The sequence below is a fragment of the Callorhinchus milii genome, unplaced genomic scaffold, assembly GCF_018977255.1.
Source record: "Callorhinchus milii isolate IMCB2004 unplaced genomic scaffold, IMCB_Cmil_1.0 Scaffold31, whole genome shotgun sequence".
In the NCBI taxonomy this organism is placed as follows: Eukaryota; Metazoa; Chordata; class Chondrichthyes; order Chimaeriformes; family Callorhinchidae; genus Callorhinchus; species Callorhinchus milii.
The window spans coordinates 3,471,170-3,488,514 of record NW_024704772.1 but is presented as its reverse complement, the minus strand read 5'-3'; the positions used below and the strand labels follow the sequence as shown (position 1 = coordinate 3,488,514).

General features: G+C 45.0%; 1 protein-coding gene across 11 annotated transcripts in view; it reads right to left on the bottom strand.

Moving 5' to 3' along the window:
• The window catches only part of LOC103189678 (activating transcription factor 7-interacting protein 1), a 102,173-nt gene that overhangs the window by 22,389 nt on the left and 62,439 nt on the right, over positions 1 to 17,345 (bottom strand). For 9 of the 11 annotated variants that reach the window (XM_007910155.2, XM_007910158.1, XM_042344996.1 and 6 more), the window contains one exon: positions 11,998 to 12,802. In XM_007910155.2, coding sequence (XP_007908346.1) covers positions 12,527 to 12,802 — 276 coding nt within the window. In that variant the 3' untranslated portion in view covers positions 11,998 to 12,526. Of the gene's footprint in view, positions 1 to 1,739; positions 1,829 to 5,820; positions 6,499 to 7,866; positions 7,956 to 8,360; positions 8,465 to 11,997; positions 12,803 to 17,345 lie in introns of those variants that run through there. The other 2 variants (XM_042344999.1, XM_042345000.1) reach the window with 1 other exon arrangement.

Sequence of the window (17,345 nt, the reverse complement as noted above, 5' to 3'; positions counted from 1 at the left end):
CTGTACGTGTTCCCGTCATGATTGCGCACAGTCCCGTAGAACTCTCTCAAGACTCCGTTAAGTTCCTCCACTGACATAACCTCAAAGTGTTCATCTTGGCCTTTCTCAATGAGCCACTGCTTTAGGATGTTTACTGCCCAGTCGGTCTGCTTGCGAGTGTTCTTTTCATTGCGTTCCTCCTCAAGGACAATAAGGTCCTCCTCGGTCACGCTAACGTGCCGCCTGGCTGCATCTAACAGCTCATCCCCCGCCAATTGATCCTCAGTCATTTGGTCCTCAAAACTTAGCAGTGTGGTGCCGTCGAAAATGCCGTACGTGTAGAGAGGGGAGTGTGGCGCTGTTTTTTCGGACAGCTGTGAATTGCGGAGCAATACGTAATGTTTTGATACAAGGCTTATCACACAGGCTTTATTACACAAAATAATCCAGCAGGTGGCGTTTTTGTTATTAAGGTTTCCGTTTGACAGAGGTGTGCCATTCCCCAATAGTGCACACCCCTTCTAACCAATGGCTTTCACACATCACCAACCATGGCATTATTATACATCATACCTAACACAGAAGACATTAGAGACTACATTTACTTGGCTATCGAAAGGTAAAGTAACGCTAAGAGCTGTGGTTGCAGCTATCTCACAGCTCGGCTATTAATACTCGGGACTCGAAGCAAAACCAAAAACAACCCCCAAAACTGCATTACATTTGCTTCATGTATTCTCTAGAAGAACTGGAAAAAACTGTTTTTTGGGGGTTGTACTTGCATTTAAAACAGCGACAGGTCAAAAAGGCTTGTGAGTGGCTGAGAGATGAACAGTTACCACCACGAATCCCGGATTATTCGGCGGCAATGCCCTAACAGTCCGGCCGGTTAGCGGGACTTTGAGCGGTGAAGTCTCACTCAGCCACAGTTTACCTAGGGCCGGCTCCGGAGGTGATTCTTTAGGGACGAATACAGTTGTGATCTTTAGCTGTGCTGTACTAAAGATCGCTGGTATCTTTCCAGTTTATTTAGAGAATGCACCAGTAACATGATGAATGCACCACAGAACAGCCCCCACTCCCTCTCCACACATCTTTGCTCTTAAAACCTGTTACTCGTGAGGAAAGTTTTCATTGAAAAGCCACTCTCTTCTATAACCCCTTTCGCTCTGGGAAGGGTGAGTGTTTACCTACAATCTGTGGTTAGGGCATCACAAATTTCTTGAAATTACTGTTTTTTGTGGGTATTTGTAAAAAGCTTCAAAGGATCTTTGCACCCAGACTCTACATTTAACCTCTGTTCATATGGAGTTAAAATTACAAAGGTTTTAAAAACAAGAATTTAAAATCGTGGATAATATCCTTTGACTGCAAATTCCTCTGTAGATTTTTCTGAAGTGTGAGATTTGCTAATGAAAGGGTTAATTGTATTGTAATCCCCCCCCCCCCCGTCCCCCAGTGCAAACTTATCACTTACACAATGTCAAGCAGTCTGGCCTGCTGTTGGGAGTGTTAACAGACATGGAAACAAAGCTATTCAATACTGACTAGCTGTTCTGGGAAAGGAACAGCAATAAAATCAGTGATAAACAGCCACCACATTCAGGCCTTGAAGGCAAATTGATCAATTCCACTAACCAAACAAACAATTTGCTGCAGAGAGAGAGAGACAGAGAGGGGGGGAAGACACACAATGTGGCTGTTGTGTGGACATAACGGGGAGCAGACACTGTGTGGTGTGTGTGTGTGTCTTTACCCACCTGGCTGCCACCGCCTGATGCTTTCTTAGTAACCGAAGCCTCTGTCGATGTTGTCAAGGGTTTCTGGTTGCTCAGGGCAAGGCCGCTCTCTGTCAATGAAAAAACATGCAATCCGTTTCACATCTGCAGTGACTTGTGTATAAAGTGGATACCTGGGAATGCTTTACAGGAGTGATAGCCCAACAGAGCAATTCTAATCAATCTGCCAGCAGTTCAGAACTGTCTTACTTGCAGCTTTGTAGCCCACGGACATATAAATAATATTATTTGATGTAGTATATATCAATAACACCAGGGTGGCAACTAACTAAATGTGAAATTTATTTCATGTTGAAAGGTAGAAAGTTTCACGTGTGCTGGCAAGTGTGGAAAGAGGGATAATGTGAGAAAAGGTTGACTTTATTCTGGTATATTCGGGACTGTAGTCAATGGAGAAGGCATTTCTATGTAATCAATTTTCATATCCTGTCTAAAACTCCATTTATTAAACAATTCCATACTGACCTGTCCGCTCCCTCTGCTCCGTGTCTCCCGCCCAGCCCGCACCACTATCTCCTTCAACCTTTCTGCCTCCTCACTTTGGAACTCCATCCCATAGTCCCTTCGCCTTGCGAATTACCCTTACCTCCTTCAAAGCCTGTTTCAAGACCTTCTTCTTCAACCATGGCTTCGGTCACCTTACCCCCATCCTCCACCCCTCCTGATCCCAACCCCCTGCTCGGATCCACATCCCTGATTATCGAGTGCCTTGGGAAGTCCTCCCGATGTGAAAGGCGCTGTGTAAATGTAATATGTTGTTGGGATCTTGTGCAGCTGATCAGCCACGGCTTTGGCTGGCAGGGTTATGTTCAGGGTTTGTTCAGCTCCAGATCTCACTGAAGAGCGTTAATAAGAGTAGATTGCTATACAAATAATTTTTTATTGTTGTTGTGGCCCTGGAAAACCCCACAGCTGCCTGGCTTCACCCACCACACTTCTGGCAGACAGTACAGAGGAAGATAGCCTTACTCTCCCTCCTGCTAATGGATATTTTTTACACACGCTGCACATTTTGTGAAGGCCTGTAGTTGAGTGGTTAGAGCACTCGCCTCGCAAGCAAGAGATCTGGGTTTGATTCCTGGGCTGGGCGAAACACTGGGCAAGTTTCCCTACTCCACCCACTCGCCTCTGTTTACCCAGCAGTAAGTAGGAACCCGGTTGTTAGTTGATTGGCGGATCGCTTTTCTGGGGATAATAGGGATCTAGTGCTGCTTCTGAGTTTCCAACAACAAAAAATGTGGTCACTCAATTTACGACTGTTTGTGGGACACTACTGTCCCACTTGGCATTTCGTCCACAAAATATACAGTCACTACACTTACAGTATATTCTGTGAAGTGCTTTGAGACGTCTAGACGACGTGGTCAGGCACTATATCAAATGCAAGGATTATTACAACAAGGTTACATGTGTATAGCGCCTTTCACATTGGGAGGACCTCCCGAGGCGCTGGACAGTGATAGCATTTCAGACCCGAGCTGAGGTCAGGGGGGAGAAGGGAGGGGAGGGGAAGGGGGTTGAAGAGGAAGGTTTTGAGGTGCGACTTGAAGGAGGCTAAGGAGGGGGCGAGGCGGAGTGACTGGGGGATGGAATTCCAGAGGTTGGGGGCATAGTGGCTGAAGGCTCTCCCACCAATGGTGGGGCGGGTGGGTCGGGGGACATGGAGCAGCCAGAGCCGGCTGAGCGGAGGGAACGGGCGGGTTGGTAGGGGGTTAGGAGGTCGCAGGGGTAGGGTGGGGCGAGGCCTTGGAGGGCTTTGTAGGTGAGGACCAGGATCTTGAACTGGATCATCTGAAGGATAGGGAGCCAATGGAGTCGGGCGAGAATGGGGGAGATGGGGTCACGGAGTTTGGTGCGGGAGAGGACATGGGCTGCAGAGTTCTGGATTATCTGCAGTCTGTGGAGGGAGGAGTTGGGAAGGCCGACAAGCAGGGAGTTTGCTTGGTTGAGCCTGGAGGTGATGAAGGCATGAACAAGAGTTTCAGCGCCTGAGGGGTGAGGTAGTGGCGGAGTCGGGCGATGTTATGGAGGTGAGGGAAGGCAGAGCGGGTCATGGCTTGAATGTGTGGGAGAAAAGACAGTTGAGGGTCGAACAAGACATCCAGGTTCCTGACTGGCGGTGAGTTGTAGTGTGCAACCGTGGAGGGTGATGCTGCCAGAGCCTGAGGTGCAGAGGCGCTGCCGTGAGCCAATCAGGAGGGCCTCAGTCTTGTTCACATTCAACTGTAGGAAATTTCCCCTCATCCAGGACTTGATGTCCGACAGACAGTCTGTCAGGACAACAGGGGTCCTGGAGTTGAGGGTGGAGGCAGAAAGATAGAGTTGGGTGTCATGTGGAAGTTGACCCCACGTCTGTGGATGATGTCACCGAGGGGGAACATGTAGATATTAAAGAGAGGGCCAAGGACAGAGCCCTGGGGGTGGCAGATGTGACAAGTGCGGGGGCTGGAGGAGAAACCGTTAGAGGCAACAAAGTGGAGATGGTGAGAGAGATAGGAATCGAACCAGGCAAGGGAAGATCTGTTGAAGATTGAGTAAAGAGGAGAGTCGGTGTATGAGGATGGAGCGGTCGACAGTAAATATTAAAATATTATCCGCTTCCAAAAAAGCAAACAGTTGAGTGTTAGCCCCACGAGGGTTTATATCCACATTATAACTGACTGCACCACCAGGGATAGGGAGCAATTAGCAGGAGATTAAAGTTAACAACTCAGACAGCGGCAGCCTGCCTCGCTCACATACACCATCTTCAGAAATTCCTCACAGGAAGCCAAAGCACATAACCGGGCTGGGCTCTGTGAGGCTCCAGTTACAGGCAAAATAAAGTTAACGCGTGCATCCGATTTGTGTCGGCACAAATCCAGTGGCTGCCGGTTCCTGTTGCTATCCTGTGAAAGGTGCTGTGCAAATAGTTATTGTTGAGATACAAAATCTGACAGGTACTGGAGCAATGTGTTCCACGCTCTGATAACGAACGCAGACCACCTTCAAGATCTCAGTGGGGATCGGCAGTAGGTGTTAGTAAACTCCCTGTGAAATCAACGCTGTAGCACTACAGGGAATCTGCAGCTCAGAGAGATTCTGTGCTACAAGAACTTGTGTTTATGTAGCGCCATTCCTGGGGAATAGCATTGCAGAGCGCTTCATAGTGGCAGAGTCTGACCACGAGCCAGGGGAAGCGGGAGGGGGGAGATCGTAAGCACGATCAAAAAGGAAGGTCTTTAGGTGGGATTTGAAAGCGGGGAGGAGGGGGCAAGATGGAGGGATTGAGGGAGAGTTCCAGAGGTGTATGCCTATGCACAATCCACGGTCGCTGTGGACACACAGCTAAACAATGTCCCCACCTGTAGTATACGTAAGAATCCCGTCCTCACTTTTAAAGCCCTATACGTTCTTGCTCCTCCCTACCTCTGTGATCTACTAACACTATACCAACCTACCCGCTTCCTCTGCTCAGCAGGCTCCGGCCAGCTCCATGTCCCCTGCCCAGTCTGCTCCACCATTAGTGGTCGGGACTTCAGCTTTTGTGCCTGAGACACTGTCCATTGGATAAGACAATAAATTGATATCCTATCTGCCCTTTCAGATGGACGTTAAAGATCCCTCGACACCAGCTAAAGAGAGAAGGAAGCTTCTCCCAGTGTCTGATTATCTAGCTAAATTGGTAATTCACTTGATTGCTGTATGTGGGACTGACTGGCTGCCTTACTTGACCACAAATACAGTCATTACTTTGAGATGTTTGTATGTTATAGCAGGAACATTAAATGCTTGTATTACAATCATGCCCCTCCACTCAGAGTTCAATTTAGCTGATGATCAGGGATCCTGTGCTGCTTGTGAGTTTCCAAAGTCACTCATCTACATCTCACTCCCTAACCCCACAATCCCCCAATCCATATAGTATACACTTTCAGTTTTGCTGTGAAGAGAGCAGTGATGTTCTGTACACACAACTATGTACACAGGTGAACGACTAGCACAGCAACTGTGGTGCACCATCAATACACTGCCCAATGGCACTGGCAGACCCTTTACAAACCTGCTCTGGATGTCCCTGCAGTGTTGCCGTCTGAGCTTGATGTCGATGGCTGGCCTGAACACCCTGGGGTTTGGCCCTGGCTGTAAGTCTGTGAAAGCCTCGGTTGTAGCTGTGGTCGTGTGTTCGTGGGGCTAAAGTGTCCCTGGGAACCCAATGATTGCTGTGATGTCCTGGCAATCTGGGTGCTGAGAACAGTCTGAGAGCTGGTGAGAGAAGCAGTCTGGTTGGAGAGACCGACACTGGTGTGCAGTGAGCCCACGCTGGCCGGGGACCTCCGCTGGGCTACTGGGCTTGGCAAAGCAGGGCTAGCACCGTTTGCTTTTGCTACATTCGGCAAGATGTGGGCGGGAGCAGCTTTGGAGACGCTGAGGGTGGGTTGCGACTGGACAGGAAGAAACTCCAGACCCGTTTGCTGGCTGGTCACCAAGGCGTTTGCTGAGGCCTGCAGGAGTGGTTGCTGGGAAGACATGGCCACTGGAACCGTTAGCAATACTGGCACTGACTGGAGAGATACTGGCATAGGCTGGTTATTGCCACAGTTTGGCAGTGATTGAGCGGTTCCCACCAAAGCAGTGGATGTGGGGAGCACTGGAGCCACCATAGCAGCAGATGAACCTGGGTTCTGAGGTTTAGGCTGTCCACTCACTACCTGAGGAGGGGTAAAGCTGGGGGCATTACCTGCAACAAGAGAAAAACACAACTTGAGCAAATAGTTATGAATGGAAATACTCCTCTCTGGGAGCCAATCATCGCATAATATCCTCCGATGAGCTGCACATTACAGCCTATTAAACACGCACAGTGTTAATCACCTTTACGGTAAGCTCAAACTGTCATCTGACTCCAACCATATAGCCTTATCGAGACGCTACCCTTTATGAAGGGCCCCAAGCAAGTCACCTTGAGATGTCTCAAAGCGCTTCACAGGAAATACTGTAAGGTGGAGTGACTTTGTGTTTGGTGAGCGACATATTAATGTCACACTTTAATGAATCTAAACAGATTTTAAAAATCTTGCTTTAAATCTTGCTCGAGATAACCCACATTAAGTGTTGCTTTTCATACTTCATTCATTAACTTGGAGGTATCTGCATCTATTATTTGCTTGACTTTATCCTACTACTAATAATAATCCTTGCACTTGATATAGCGACTTATCATGTCACTGAGATGTCTCAAAGTGCTTCACAGAATATACTGTAAAGTGAATTATCCTTGGTCCCCTCCTCTTCAACATGTACATGCTCCCTCTTGGTGGCATCATCCTCAGACATGGGGTTAACCTCCACACGTATGCAGACGACACCCATTTCTACCTCTCTGCCTCCACCCTCAACTCGAGGACCCACTGCTGTGCTGACAGAATGTCTGTCAGACATCAAGTCCTGGATGAGAGCGAACTTTCTTCAGTTGAAAGTCAATAAGACTGAGGTTCCCATCAGCGCTTCCTCACCTCAGGCGCTGACAGCATCACCATCCATGGTTGCACACGCCACCTTGCTAAGCCAGTCCGGAACCTTGGAGTCTTGTTTGACCCTTAATGCTCCTTTCTACCCCACTTCTATGCCATGACCCGCCTGACTCTGCCACTGTCTCACGCCGCAGGCCGCCGAAACCCTCATACATTCATAACATCGAGGCTTGACTATGCAAACTCCTCCCCTCCATAGGCTGCAGATCATCCAGAACTCTGCAGCCCGTGTCCTCTCCTGCAACAGGCTCCATGACCCTATCACCCCCATCCTCGCCCGACTCCACTGGCTTCCCATCACAGAGGATACAGTTCAGGATCCTGGTCCTCACCTTCAAAGCCTCGATGGCCTCGCTCCCCTTCTCTCTGCGGCCTCCTAACCACCTACCATCCTGCCCACTCGTTATTGATTAACACAACAAATGTTGTCAAAAGGCATCGATTTGTCAATCTCCCGCTATGATCAGCAAATGAGTGGTTGTGTGTGCCTGGATAACAAGCCAAAGGCCATGAGGGAAAAGGCAAACTACTATTAGCACAGACCCAATCACAGACCTATTGCATGTCTCAGGTACCTGTAATACCGGAGTTTGCTAGAGGCTGGCTGGAGGATGTACTGTCTAGCATATTTCTTCGGAGGTCTAGCATCTGCCTGACTGTCCCACTGGGGAAAAGAACAAACAAATTACATTAGAAAGCCATTTAGCCGCATCCATGTCTACTTAACTGCATGAGTTTCTCATGATGGGGAAGGGTGCTGAGATAATAATAATCCTTGCATTTAGTACAGCGCCTTATCACGTCTTCGAGACGTCTCAAAGCACTTCAGAGAATATACTGTGAAGTGAATTGACTGGATGTTTTGTGGGTTAAACGGGGCAGCCAATTGCGCACAGCAGCGTCCCACAAACAGCCGTGGATTGAGTGACCAAATTAAAAAATAATTTGTTTTGAAGGGATGAGCGGGGAAGTTTTATCGCCCGTTCAGGTTAGATTAAACTGAGATTACCTCATTATCTGGCAAAAACGCAGCACATAAACACGGGATAAAGAGGCAGAGGCTTCCTACCTGCGGCATTGCACCCCACCAGAGGAGCTGTAGGGTTTGCTGGGTGACACAGGCTGAGCAGACTGTAATCCTGGCGACTGCTGAGTTGTCGAGGCCGGCGTGTTCTGAATGAAACAAAATCAAAAAGTAGATTAAAGTCTTGTGATTAATAATAATAATCCTCACTGTTGATACAGCGCCTTATCATAAGAACATAAGAATTTGCTGACGAAAGAAGACCAAGGTTCATCTAGTTTGCCTTTCACCATCCTGGCAGTAGTGGCTTGATATGTTGTGTCCCAAACTATGTACTGTAAAATCACATCAAAAGATGTCCCAAAGCTCTTCACAGAGGGACGATTTCTGGACAATTCTAGCAGTGAATTTGTGTACGGCAACGTCACACAAACAGCCATGAAGGGAATGAACAATTTTATCTGTGGAATTCCAGGAGAAATTCCCTTCTCTCCAACCCTGCCACAGGATCTTTAACATCCACCTGAACAGTGACCTCGGTTTAATGTCTCATCAGAAGGACCCATCTTTGACAATGCAACACACACCCCCAGCATTGTCCTGGAATATGAAGTCTTTACTATCTAAATTCAAAGACTTGATGTAGGGCTTGAACCCACAACCTTCTGACTTAGAGGTGAGAATGCTATCATATCAGCTGTGCCAGTGCCAGGCTGGTATGATCTAGGAACAAATTGAGAACAAAAGAGTTCAGTATCCTCTATAGTCAACTGTTGTATTTGAAAGGAACTCTGTTCCCTTTCATTCTAACAGCGCACACTAACACCCTCACGCCAGACATAACAAATATATTGATACAAATCGTGCTTGCCGTTATTTGATGAGAATCGATGGCAGGTGAGGAGTGGGACTGTATATCCACGTACTGAAATGAGTGTCTCCACTTTGATATATCAGGCAGCGTCAGTTAATCAATCAAAGTCAATGTAAAACAAGTGTCAAACACATAACCTCAAATTGGAATTCCGCTGCAGGTGACAAACGTGGATTTATTGTCAACATGAAAATAGAACATCACTAGTCTTGTGTAGCTAAGCTTATAGGGTGTAAAAATCTGCCTCAACAGGAAGCAGTCTTTTCCACACAGAATATAATAATCCTTGTATTTGATAATAGAGCCTTATTAAGTCTTTGAGATGCCTCAAAGCACAGAATATATGGGAAATGAATTGACTATGTTTTGTTGGCGAAATGTGGGAGCCAATTGCACACAGCAGTGTCTCATAAACAGTCGTGGATTGAGTCAGCAAGTTATTTTTTTTACTTGAAGGGATTATTACCTACGGAAAAGCAATCTGCTATTCGACTAACAACCAGGTTTCTACTTACTGCTAAGTAAACAAAGGCGTGTGGAGTAAGGAAGCTTGCCCAACGTTTTGTCTTGCCAGATCTCTCGCTTGCGAGGCGAGTGCTCTAACCACTGAGCTACAGGACTCCACAATAGATTGTCTATTTCACATCATACCCATAGTTATGTCTACAATTTCACTGGAACATACGTTTGCAGTGAGTAGCCATTCCAATTTGTAGGACTGAGCAATAATAATCCCTGCAAATGATATATAATGGTGACGTTTACAGCAAATGATGCTTTTGAATCTATAAATATGGTTCCATTTGGTTTGGAAATCTCTTCCAGAATCTTACTGCACAGAAGGAGACCATTCGGCCCATTGTGCCTGCTCTTTGAAAGAGCTATCCAACTAGTCCCACTCCCCTGCTCTTACCCATAGCCTGCAAATTTTTCCTTTTTTTAATACCTATCCAATTCCCTTTTGAAAGGTACTATTGAATCTGCTTCCATCACATTTCTGGGCAGTACATGCCAGATCGTAAAAAAAAAATTCTCATCTCCCCTCTGCTTCTTTTGCCAATTATCTTAAATTTGTGTCCTCTGGTTACCGACCCACCCGTAATATATTGGACCTATTTTAGTGCCTGGGCAAAAGGCCTGAATCATCTTTGTGATTTTCTTGTAAAAAAAGGCTGGACTCATGTGGGTGAACCCAGACATACTATTATCTGGGATTCTATGGCCGTTGAGGGTAACCTCAGGAATTAGCATTATGCAAACTGAAGGCAGTTTAATGGGGGCGTCGAGGGCAGAGGAGAGAAGTACTATATGCAAAGACGCCTGAAGCATTGCCAATAATAATAATAAATAATAAACCTACAGAGATATAGGTCCAATATATGGCGGGTGGGTCGTTAACTAGAGGACACAATCTCTAGATGCAAGATGTTTGTGCCTGTGTGAAAAACATAACTTTGGGTCAGATTGTAAAGTTAGAGATATAATAATAATCCTTGCATTTGATATAATGCTTTTCACATCTTCTCGACGTCTCAAAGCGCTTCACAGAATATGCTGTAAAGTGAATTGACTGTATATTTGTGGGTGAACGCGGCAGCCAATTGTGCACAGCAGTGTCCCACAAACAGCCCTGGATTGAAAATAACCAATTTATTATTGTTTTGGAGAGATTATTATTAGGTGTGTGGAGTAAGGAAACTTGCCCAAAGTTTCCCTGCCTGGAATTGAACCCAGGTGTCTCGCTTGCAAAGCGAGTGGTCTAACCACTGAGCTACAGGACTCCGTGGGACAAAATCAACTTTTAACCCCAAATAATACTTACAATAATCCTTGCATTTGAAACAAAGCCTTATCTTCTCTCTCGAGACGTCTCAAAGCGCTTCACAGAATATACTGTTAAGTGAATTGACTATGTATTTTGTGGGCGAAATGTGGCAGCCAATCGCACACAGCAGCGTCCCACAAAGTCGTGGATTGAGTGATCACATTTTTTAATATATATATATTCTATTAATGAGGCCATTGCTGTATTATATGTATATATTCTATATATATATACATATAATAGAGTAATGGCCTCATTAATGATTTCTATATGAAATGAAGATGTATAAGATGTAACAAGTCTGAAATAGCTGGTCAGCCGGCCTAAGATCAGGTGGAGTCACCACCCACCCTCAGCTTGGTGTACAAAATAGCCTGAACTGTTGTCTCCTTAAAATGTATTTAAGGAGCACTCTTGTCAAACAAGAAATCATAGTGCCTTCAAACAAAGCCACAAGCATTTGGTTCCTGTTCATATGCTGTAATTTGCACCACGTAAAAATGTAAAACTATGGTATAAAGCAGTAACCCACACTAATACAGTAAGCCTCACATAAGCCGTATCAGTTGGGACCATACATTTAATATGACTTATGAAAAGTAGGAGTTATGTCAAACTTATATAGATATAAACTGTTGAACGGGACTATAGGCAGATGTACGATAGGCGATTATACATTTATACAGATAATAATCCTTGCATTTGATATAGCGCCTTATCACGTCTTCGAGACCTCTCAAAGAATATACTATAAAGTGAATCGACTGTGTATTTTGTGGACAAAACGCGGCAGCCAATTGCACACAACAGCGTCCCTCAAACGGTCGTGGATTGAGTGACCAAATTATTATTATTTTTTGAAGGAATTATTAACCCTGGAAAGCGATCCGCCGATCGAATGACAACCGTGCTGGGTCAACTTTATAAGCGTTTTACTGTAGATCATTTGGCAAACTGGAATAGAATACAACAGACCAGATATACAGGCTTGAAGAATCTTTAATTGTGAAGACACACAGTTAACATTGTGTTAAAACTTCAGTTACTCATTAAACACAAGAAAAAAATAACTTCACTGACACAAACGTGCGCGTGCACACACACACAGGAATTCATTTAGCATCATCAGTAAGAGAAAGTGCTTTAAAAGATTTGTCTTGTAAACTGACTAAACATTTCACACTCTAGCCAAGTGTAAAATACCACTCTTAAAATGTAGTGCGGCCATGCCCCAGTCCTCATCTCATATGAAGCCTCTTGCAGGTGGGAGGGAGTTTCAATAAGACACAGTCTTCTCCACAACTCTAACACAAATACTGCTGTGTATTGAGAAAGCAGGAACCACACCATTTGGGGATTTTCCCTCCTGGTCAGTTTATTGGTTGACATTCTTACAATCTAACTGTGTCTTTGCTCACTACTGTGAGATGTTTAGCAGCACAAGGAGCTGGTGATGCTGCTGTAGGTTCAGCAGAAGACACTGAGAATGCTGAGTGTGTACTATAAGGCAATTCAGGTCCCCAATGCTTCCTGCTCCAGAACCGTTGCCTCGGCCTTGGTGACCGCACTCGCAGCTTCCCTTGCAAAAACAGTTGGTTCTCTTGAGGAAGAGGACGGCTTTGAACAAGCTGAGATCTTCTTCAAAGGGTTTGGAGGCTGCAAACAGTCAGATACAGCCTTCATTTGAGTCTTTTTGTAGGACATCATTGCATTACTGCCATTTCCCATTCGTTCCTTAATTAGCTCCTCATCAAAGCCACGACTGTGAAGGGCAGCTACACTGCTGACCTACAACAAACGGATGCAGACAAAAGAGAAAAATAAGCCTACGAAGATCATTACGCACCGGGGGTTGAGCAAAGAGGCTGGATTTCTGAAGTTGGTCACTGAGACTTTTCATTAGGGGGCTACAGAGAGAGGGCTTGGTACAAATTACAAACAATCTCGCTTTGCAATTCTGGACAGATTGTAAATCAGGTTGGAATTTCAAGCAGCGCTACAGTACTCCTCTTACAATTTGGGCTTCTTCAGAGGAAGATGAGATTAGATAAAACCTAGAAAAGACTCCAGAAGCAGTTTTACTTTTTGGTCAGTTGAAAGTAAACTGACATGAAGTGTGCCCCAATAAGGCAGCAAGGAAATCCATACCATTTGCACATGCCTCAACATTATACAGGGTTTACAAAGTAACAGAAGAAATGGAATCAGTTGGCACGCAACATTGGATAAACATTTGCCAAACTATGAGTATAAGATATTAAGGTGTGAATTGCTGCTGGTGGCCAAACTAAAGAAAAGTTATGAAATCACAGCAAGCTTCTATTCCCTTCCCTCAGAGAAACATTCAACACATCAATTTACACCAAAACCACTGAACTCAAGTCAAACCATCATGTGCAATGACTGGCACACAAGTTTGGAAAGTGTAAAGATTATTACTAAGAAGGACCCAAGAATCTTTCTTTCAGAGGTGGGACAAGAAGATTTACAAAACAAATGCAGTTAGAATGGGAAATCCAATTAATAGCCAACCTCAACTAGGTGCAACACAAATTGGAATTTCAACCCTTGCATTGTGTGCAAGTTTTCTTTGTCTTTTGGTCATCTTTCCCTCGCCACGCTAACCCCATCTTAGGCTGATTAAGCATTGTTGAGCACTTTGAGACGTCCTCCCGACGTGAAAGGCGCTGTATAATTGTGAATGGTTTTGTAAGACTGCAAATTGTGTGGAAAAGTGGCAACGTGAATCATACATTTTAACAACTTATTAAATAATAATATTCCTTGCATTTGACATAGTGACTTATTACATCTTCGGGACATCTCAAAGCGCCTCATGTATTGCAAAGTGGATTGACTATATATTTTGTGTGCGAAACAAGGCAGTCGATTGCGCACTGTCCCACAAACAGTCGTAGATTGAGTGACCAAATTATTATTATTTTTTTGGAAGGCATTATTTCTATTATTATTAGGAAGTAAGGTAACTTAAAAATGAACACTTAGGATAGGGGGAGATTTGCTCCAAAAAGGGGAACATTGAGAACGACAAAGCACAATGTTTTGTTTTGGGGGAAGGAAAGCAGTAAGGAGGATTTATTTCAAATGCAAAGTCTTTTTTATAATAAGATGACTGACCCAGTATGCCCAGAAAAGACATACAAGCAGATATAATTCAGTCAGCCAAAATTTCCACTTCTCATGTAGCATAAAGAAGAAATCATCTACAAACTTTCAATTGGTTACCGAAGATTCAAAACAAACTCCAGTTGCTTGGCTGCTGGAATCGACAAAGAAATCCTCTCTCCTTCTCTGCCCATTGAAGGGAAATCATAAAATCGTCCTCATTAATGGACACTGGTTAAATAGCGAAAAGTTTTGCTTTTTAGAAAGTGTTTTTCAATCTTCTCAGCCTGATAATGATGTGTCATGTCATTGTTTAATGTAATTATTGTCATAAATGTGCTCAGAGATCCTGGCAAATTTCAGTTGTTGAATGTTTCAATCTAAAGTGGATTATACTGTATTTGTATTGCAACAAAAATACAATAAGCCGCCTCCATATTGTGTGTGAGCCCCCTCCCACCCGGACTAAGGATATGTTAAAATGAAAAGATATTAATGCTGCACACATTTCAGTTGCTAAAGCACAAAGAAATGGTCAAATTAAGTTTGAGTAAGTCAGCCAGGAATGATCTGTCATCTCGAAGCCTCTGCCCAGAAAGTGATTTTTTTGAGGTGAGCAGAGAGAGAGGGAGAAGGATATTAAAGAAGTCCATCAGCGTGTTATGTTATGGTGGGGCATGTTGTATTTTTGACTGCAATAGTAAAAAAGAACAGTGGTTACACAAGCTAGAGGCATTCCGAGCTCAGCAGCCAGGCAGGCAGCCTCACACAGTGGAGCCGCTTCACATCTACTCTGATAATCAAATGAAATCGAAATCCTGCAGACGCTGGAAATCTGAAATAATAGCACGAGGTCAGGCAGCATCTATGGAGAGAGGAAAATGAGTTAACGTTTTGTCTCGAGTAAAGGTTATTGACCTGAATTGTTAACTCATTTTCCTCTCTCCATAGATGCTGCCTGACCTGCTGTGTGTTCCCAGCGACTACTGATAATCAAATGTTTGCTGTGCTGAGGAATTCAGTCTCTAATATAGGAATATTCCTAATGTGTAAAAACACTGACAATTTGAGATGATCTTAAAAGCTCCACTGTATCGACACTAAAGACACACAGTATTAGGCACTAAAGCAACACTTTACAATTGTATTTTTAATGGTCAAATGACAAAGCTTTCATCATTATTAAATAATAACACACGAGCCTGAATGAAATTAAGTTTTTTCCTTCAAAAACACCCGTTTTTATACCAAGCAAATGAAGGTTTCGATAACTTGAGCATTTGTGAGTTTTTACAATATTTCACTGGAATAAATATCCAGTTGTAGAAATATTAAGAACTATAACAATAAGAGGGAGAAACTGCAGTGTAACATAGAAGGACGCTATATAAATGCAAATTGTTGTTGTTGGAGTAGTCATAAGCTCCTTCATACACCATTTTGTGCATGAAACTCCTTCACTGTCACAAATATCCTTATAAGATTATCAGGGGCTGGCGATTGAGATTAAATGTTTAAATACTCAAACAACATGCATTTTATATCTGGTTACCTGCTGTCATGTTAAATTCTGCCACTGGAGCCCCTCCGTGAGCTGCAGTGAGAGTGAACATGTTCTGATGGGAAAACACAGAACTGCCCTCACGCGTCATTCATTTCATAGGTTAAAAAAGAACTGAGATCCGGCTACTCTTTAACTTCAGCTTCACACCCTGAGTAGTAGCCAGCAAGAATATAACTTTTTCCAATGCCAGATACCATCTCAAAGCAGGAGCTTGCTAATGCCTAAACATTGCCTGTTTGACATACTGGATATGAGGAGTTTAAGCTTTCGCCCACAAAATATGCACCCACTCCATTTAACAATATATAAAAAAATAATAAGTTGGTCACTCAATCTACGGCTATTTGTGGGACACTGCTGTGCGCAGTTGTCTGCCGAGGGGTGGGAGAGGGGGTCAAACAAAGACACAATCTGGTCATTGAACATCCTCTGTGTGATGGGAAGCCAGTGGAATCGGGCAAGGATAGGGTGATAGGGTCACAGAGCCTGGTGCGGGAGAGAACATGGGTTGCAGAGTTCTGGATGATCTGCAACCTATGGAGTGAGGAGTTGGGGAGGCCTAAGCAGGGAGTTTGCATACTCAAGCCTCAATGTTATGAATGTGTGTATGAGGGTCTTGGTGGACTGGGGTGTGAGACAGTGGCAGAGCCGAGCGATGTTGCGGAGGTGGGGGAAGGCAGAGCGGGTCACGGCACAGATATGGGGTAGAAAGGAGAGTTAAGGATCAAACAAGGCTTAGCAAGGTGGCGTTTGCAATCATGGATCGTGATGCTGTCAGCGCCTGAGGTGAGGAGACACTGACGGGAGCCAATCAGGAGCCTCGGTCTTGTTGACGTTCAACTGAAGAATGTTAACTCTCATCCAGGACTTGATGTCTGACAGACATTCTGTCAGGACAGCAGTGGGTCCTGGAGTCGAGCGTGGAGGCAGAGAGGGTGTTGTCCGCATACATGTGGGAGTTGACTGTCTGCAGATGATGTCACCAAGAGGGAGCATATAAATATTGAAGAGGAGGGGACCAAAGACAGAGCCCTGAGGAACGCCACACGAGACTGTGCAGGGGCTAGAGAAGAAACCATTTGTGGAGATAAAGTGGAGGCGGTGTGAGAGGTACGATCTGAACCAGGCAAGGACAGAGCCGTGAAGGTTGCGGTGAGAGAGGCGGTGGATGAGTGGTCGACAGTGTTGAAGACAGCTGAGAGGTCAAGGAAGCAGAGGCAACCCTGGTCACAGATGGACAGAATATCATGTCACTTTGACTAGGGCTGTTTCTATCCTGTGAGCGGCACGGAAACCTGATTGGGGGGGGGTTGTGAAGGGAGTGGCAGGAGAGAAAGGAGCGAAGCAACAACATCTTTCCAGGACCTTGGAGAGGAAAGGGAAGTTGGCGATGGAGCGGTAGTTTGAGAGTAGAGAGAGGTCCAGGGATATGCGTTTTTTTAAGGATAGGATTGATGACAACCGTTTTTAATGGGGTGGGAACAGTACCAGTGGACAGGGAGAGGTTTATGATGTCTGTGAGTAGAGGGGCAAGGAGGTGGAACTGGGAGTTGAGGCAAGGGGTAGGCATAGGATCGAGGGAGCAAGTGGTCGGTTCATGCTGGTTATACTGGTGGTGAGAGAGAAGTGGGAGACAGGTTC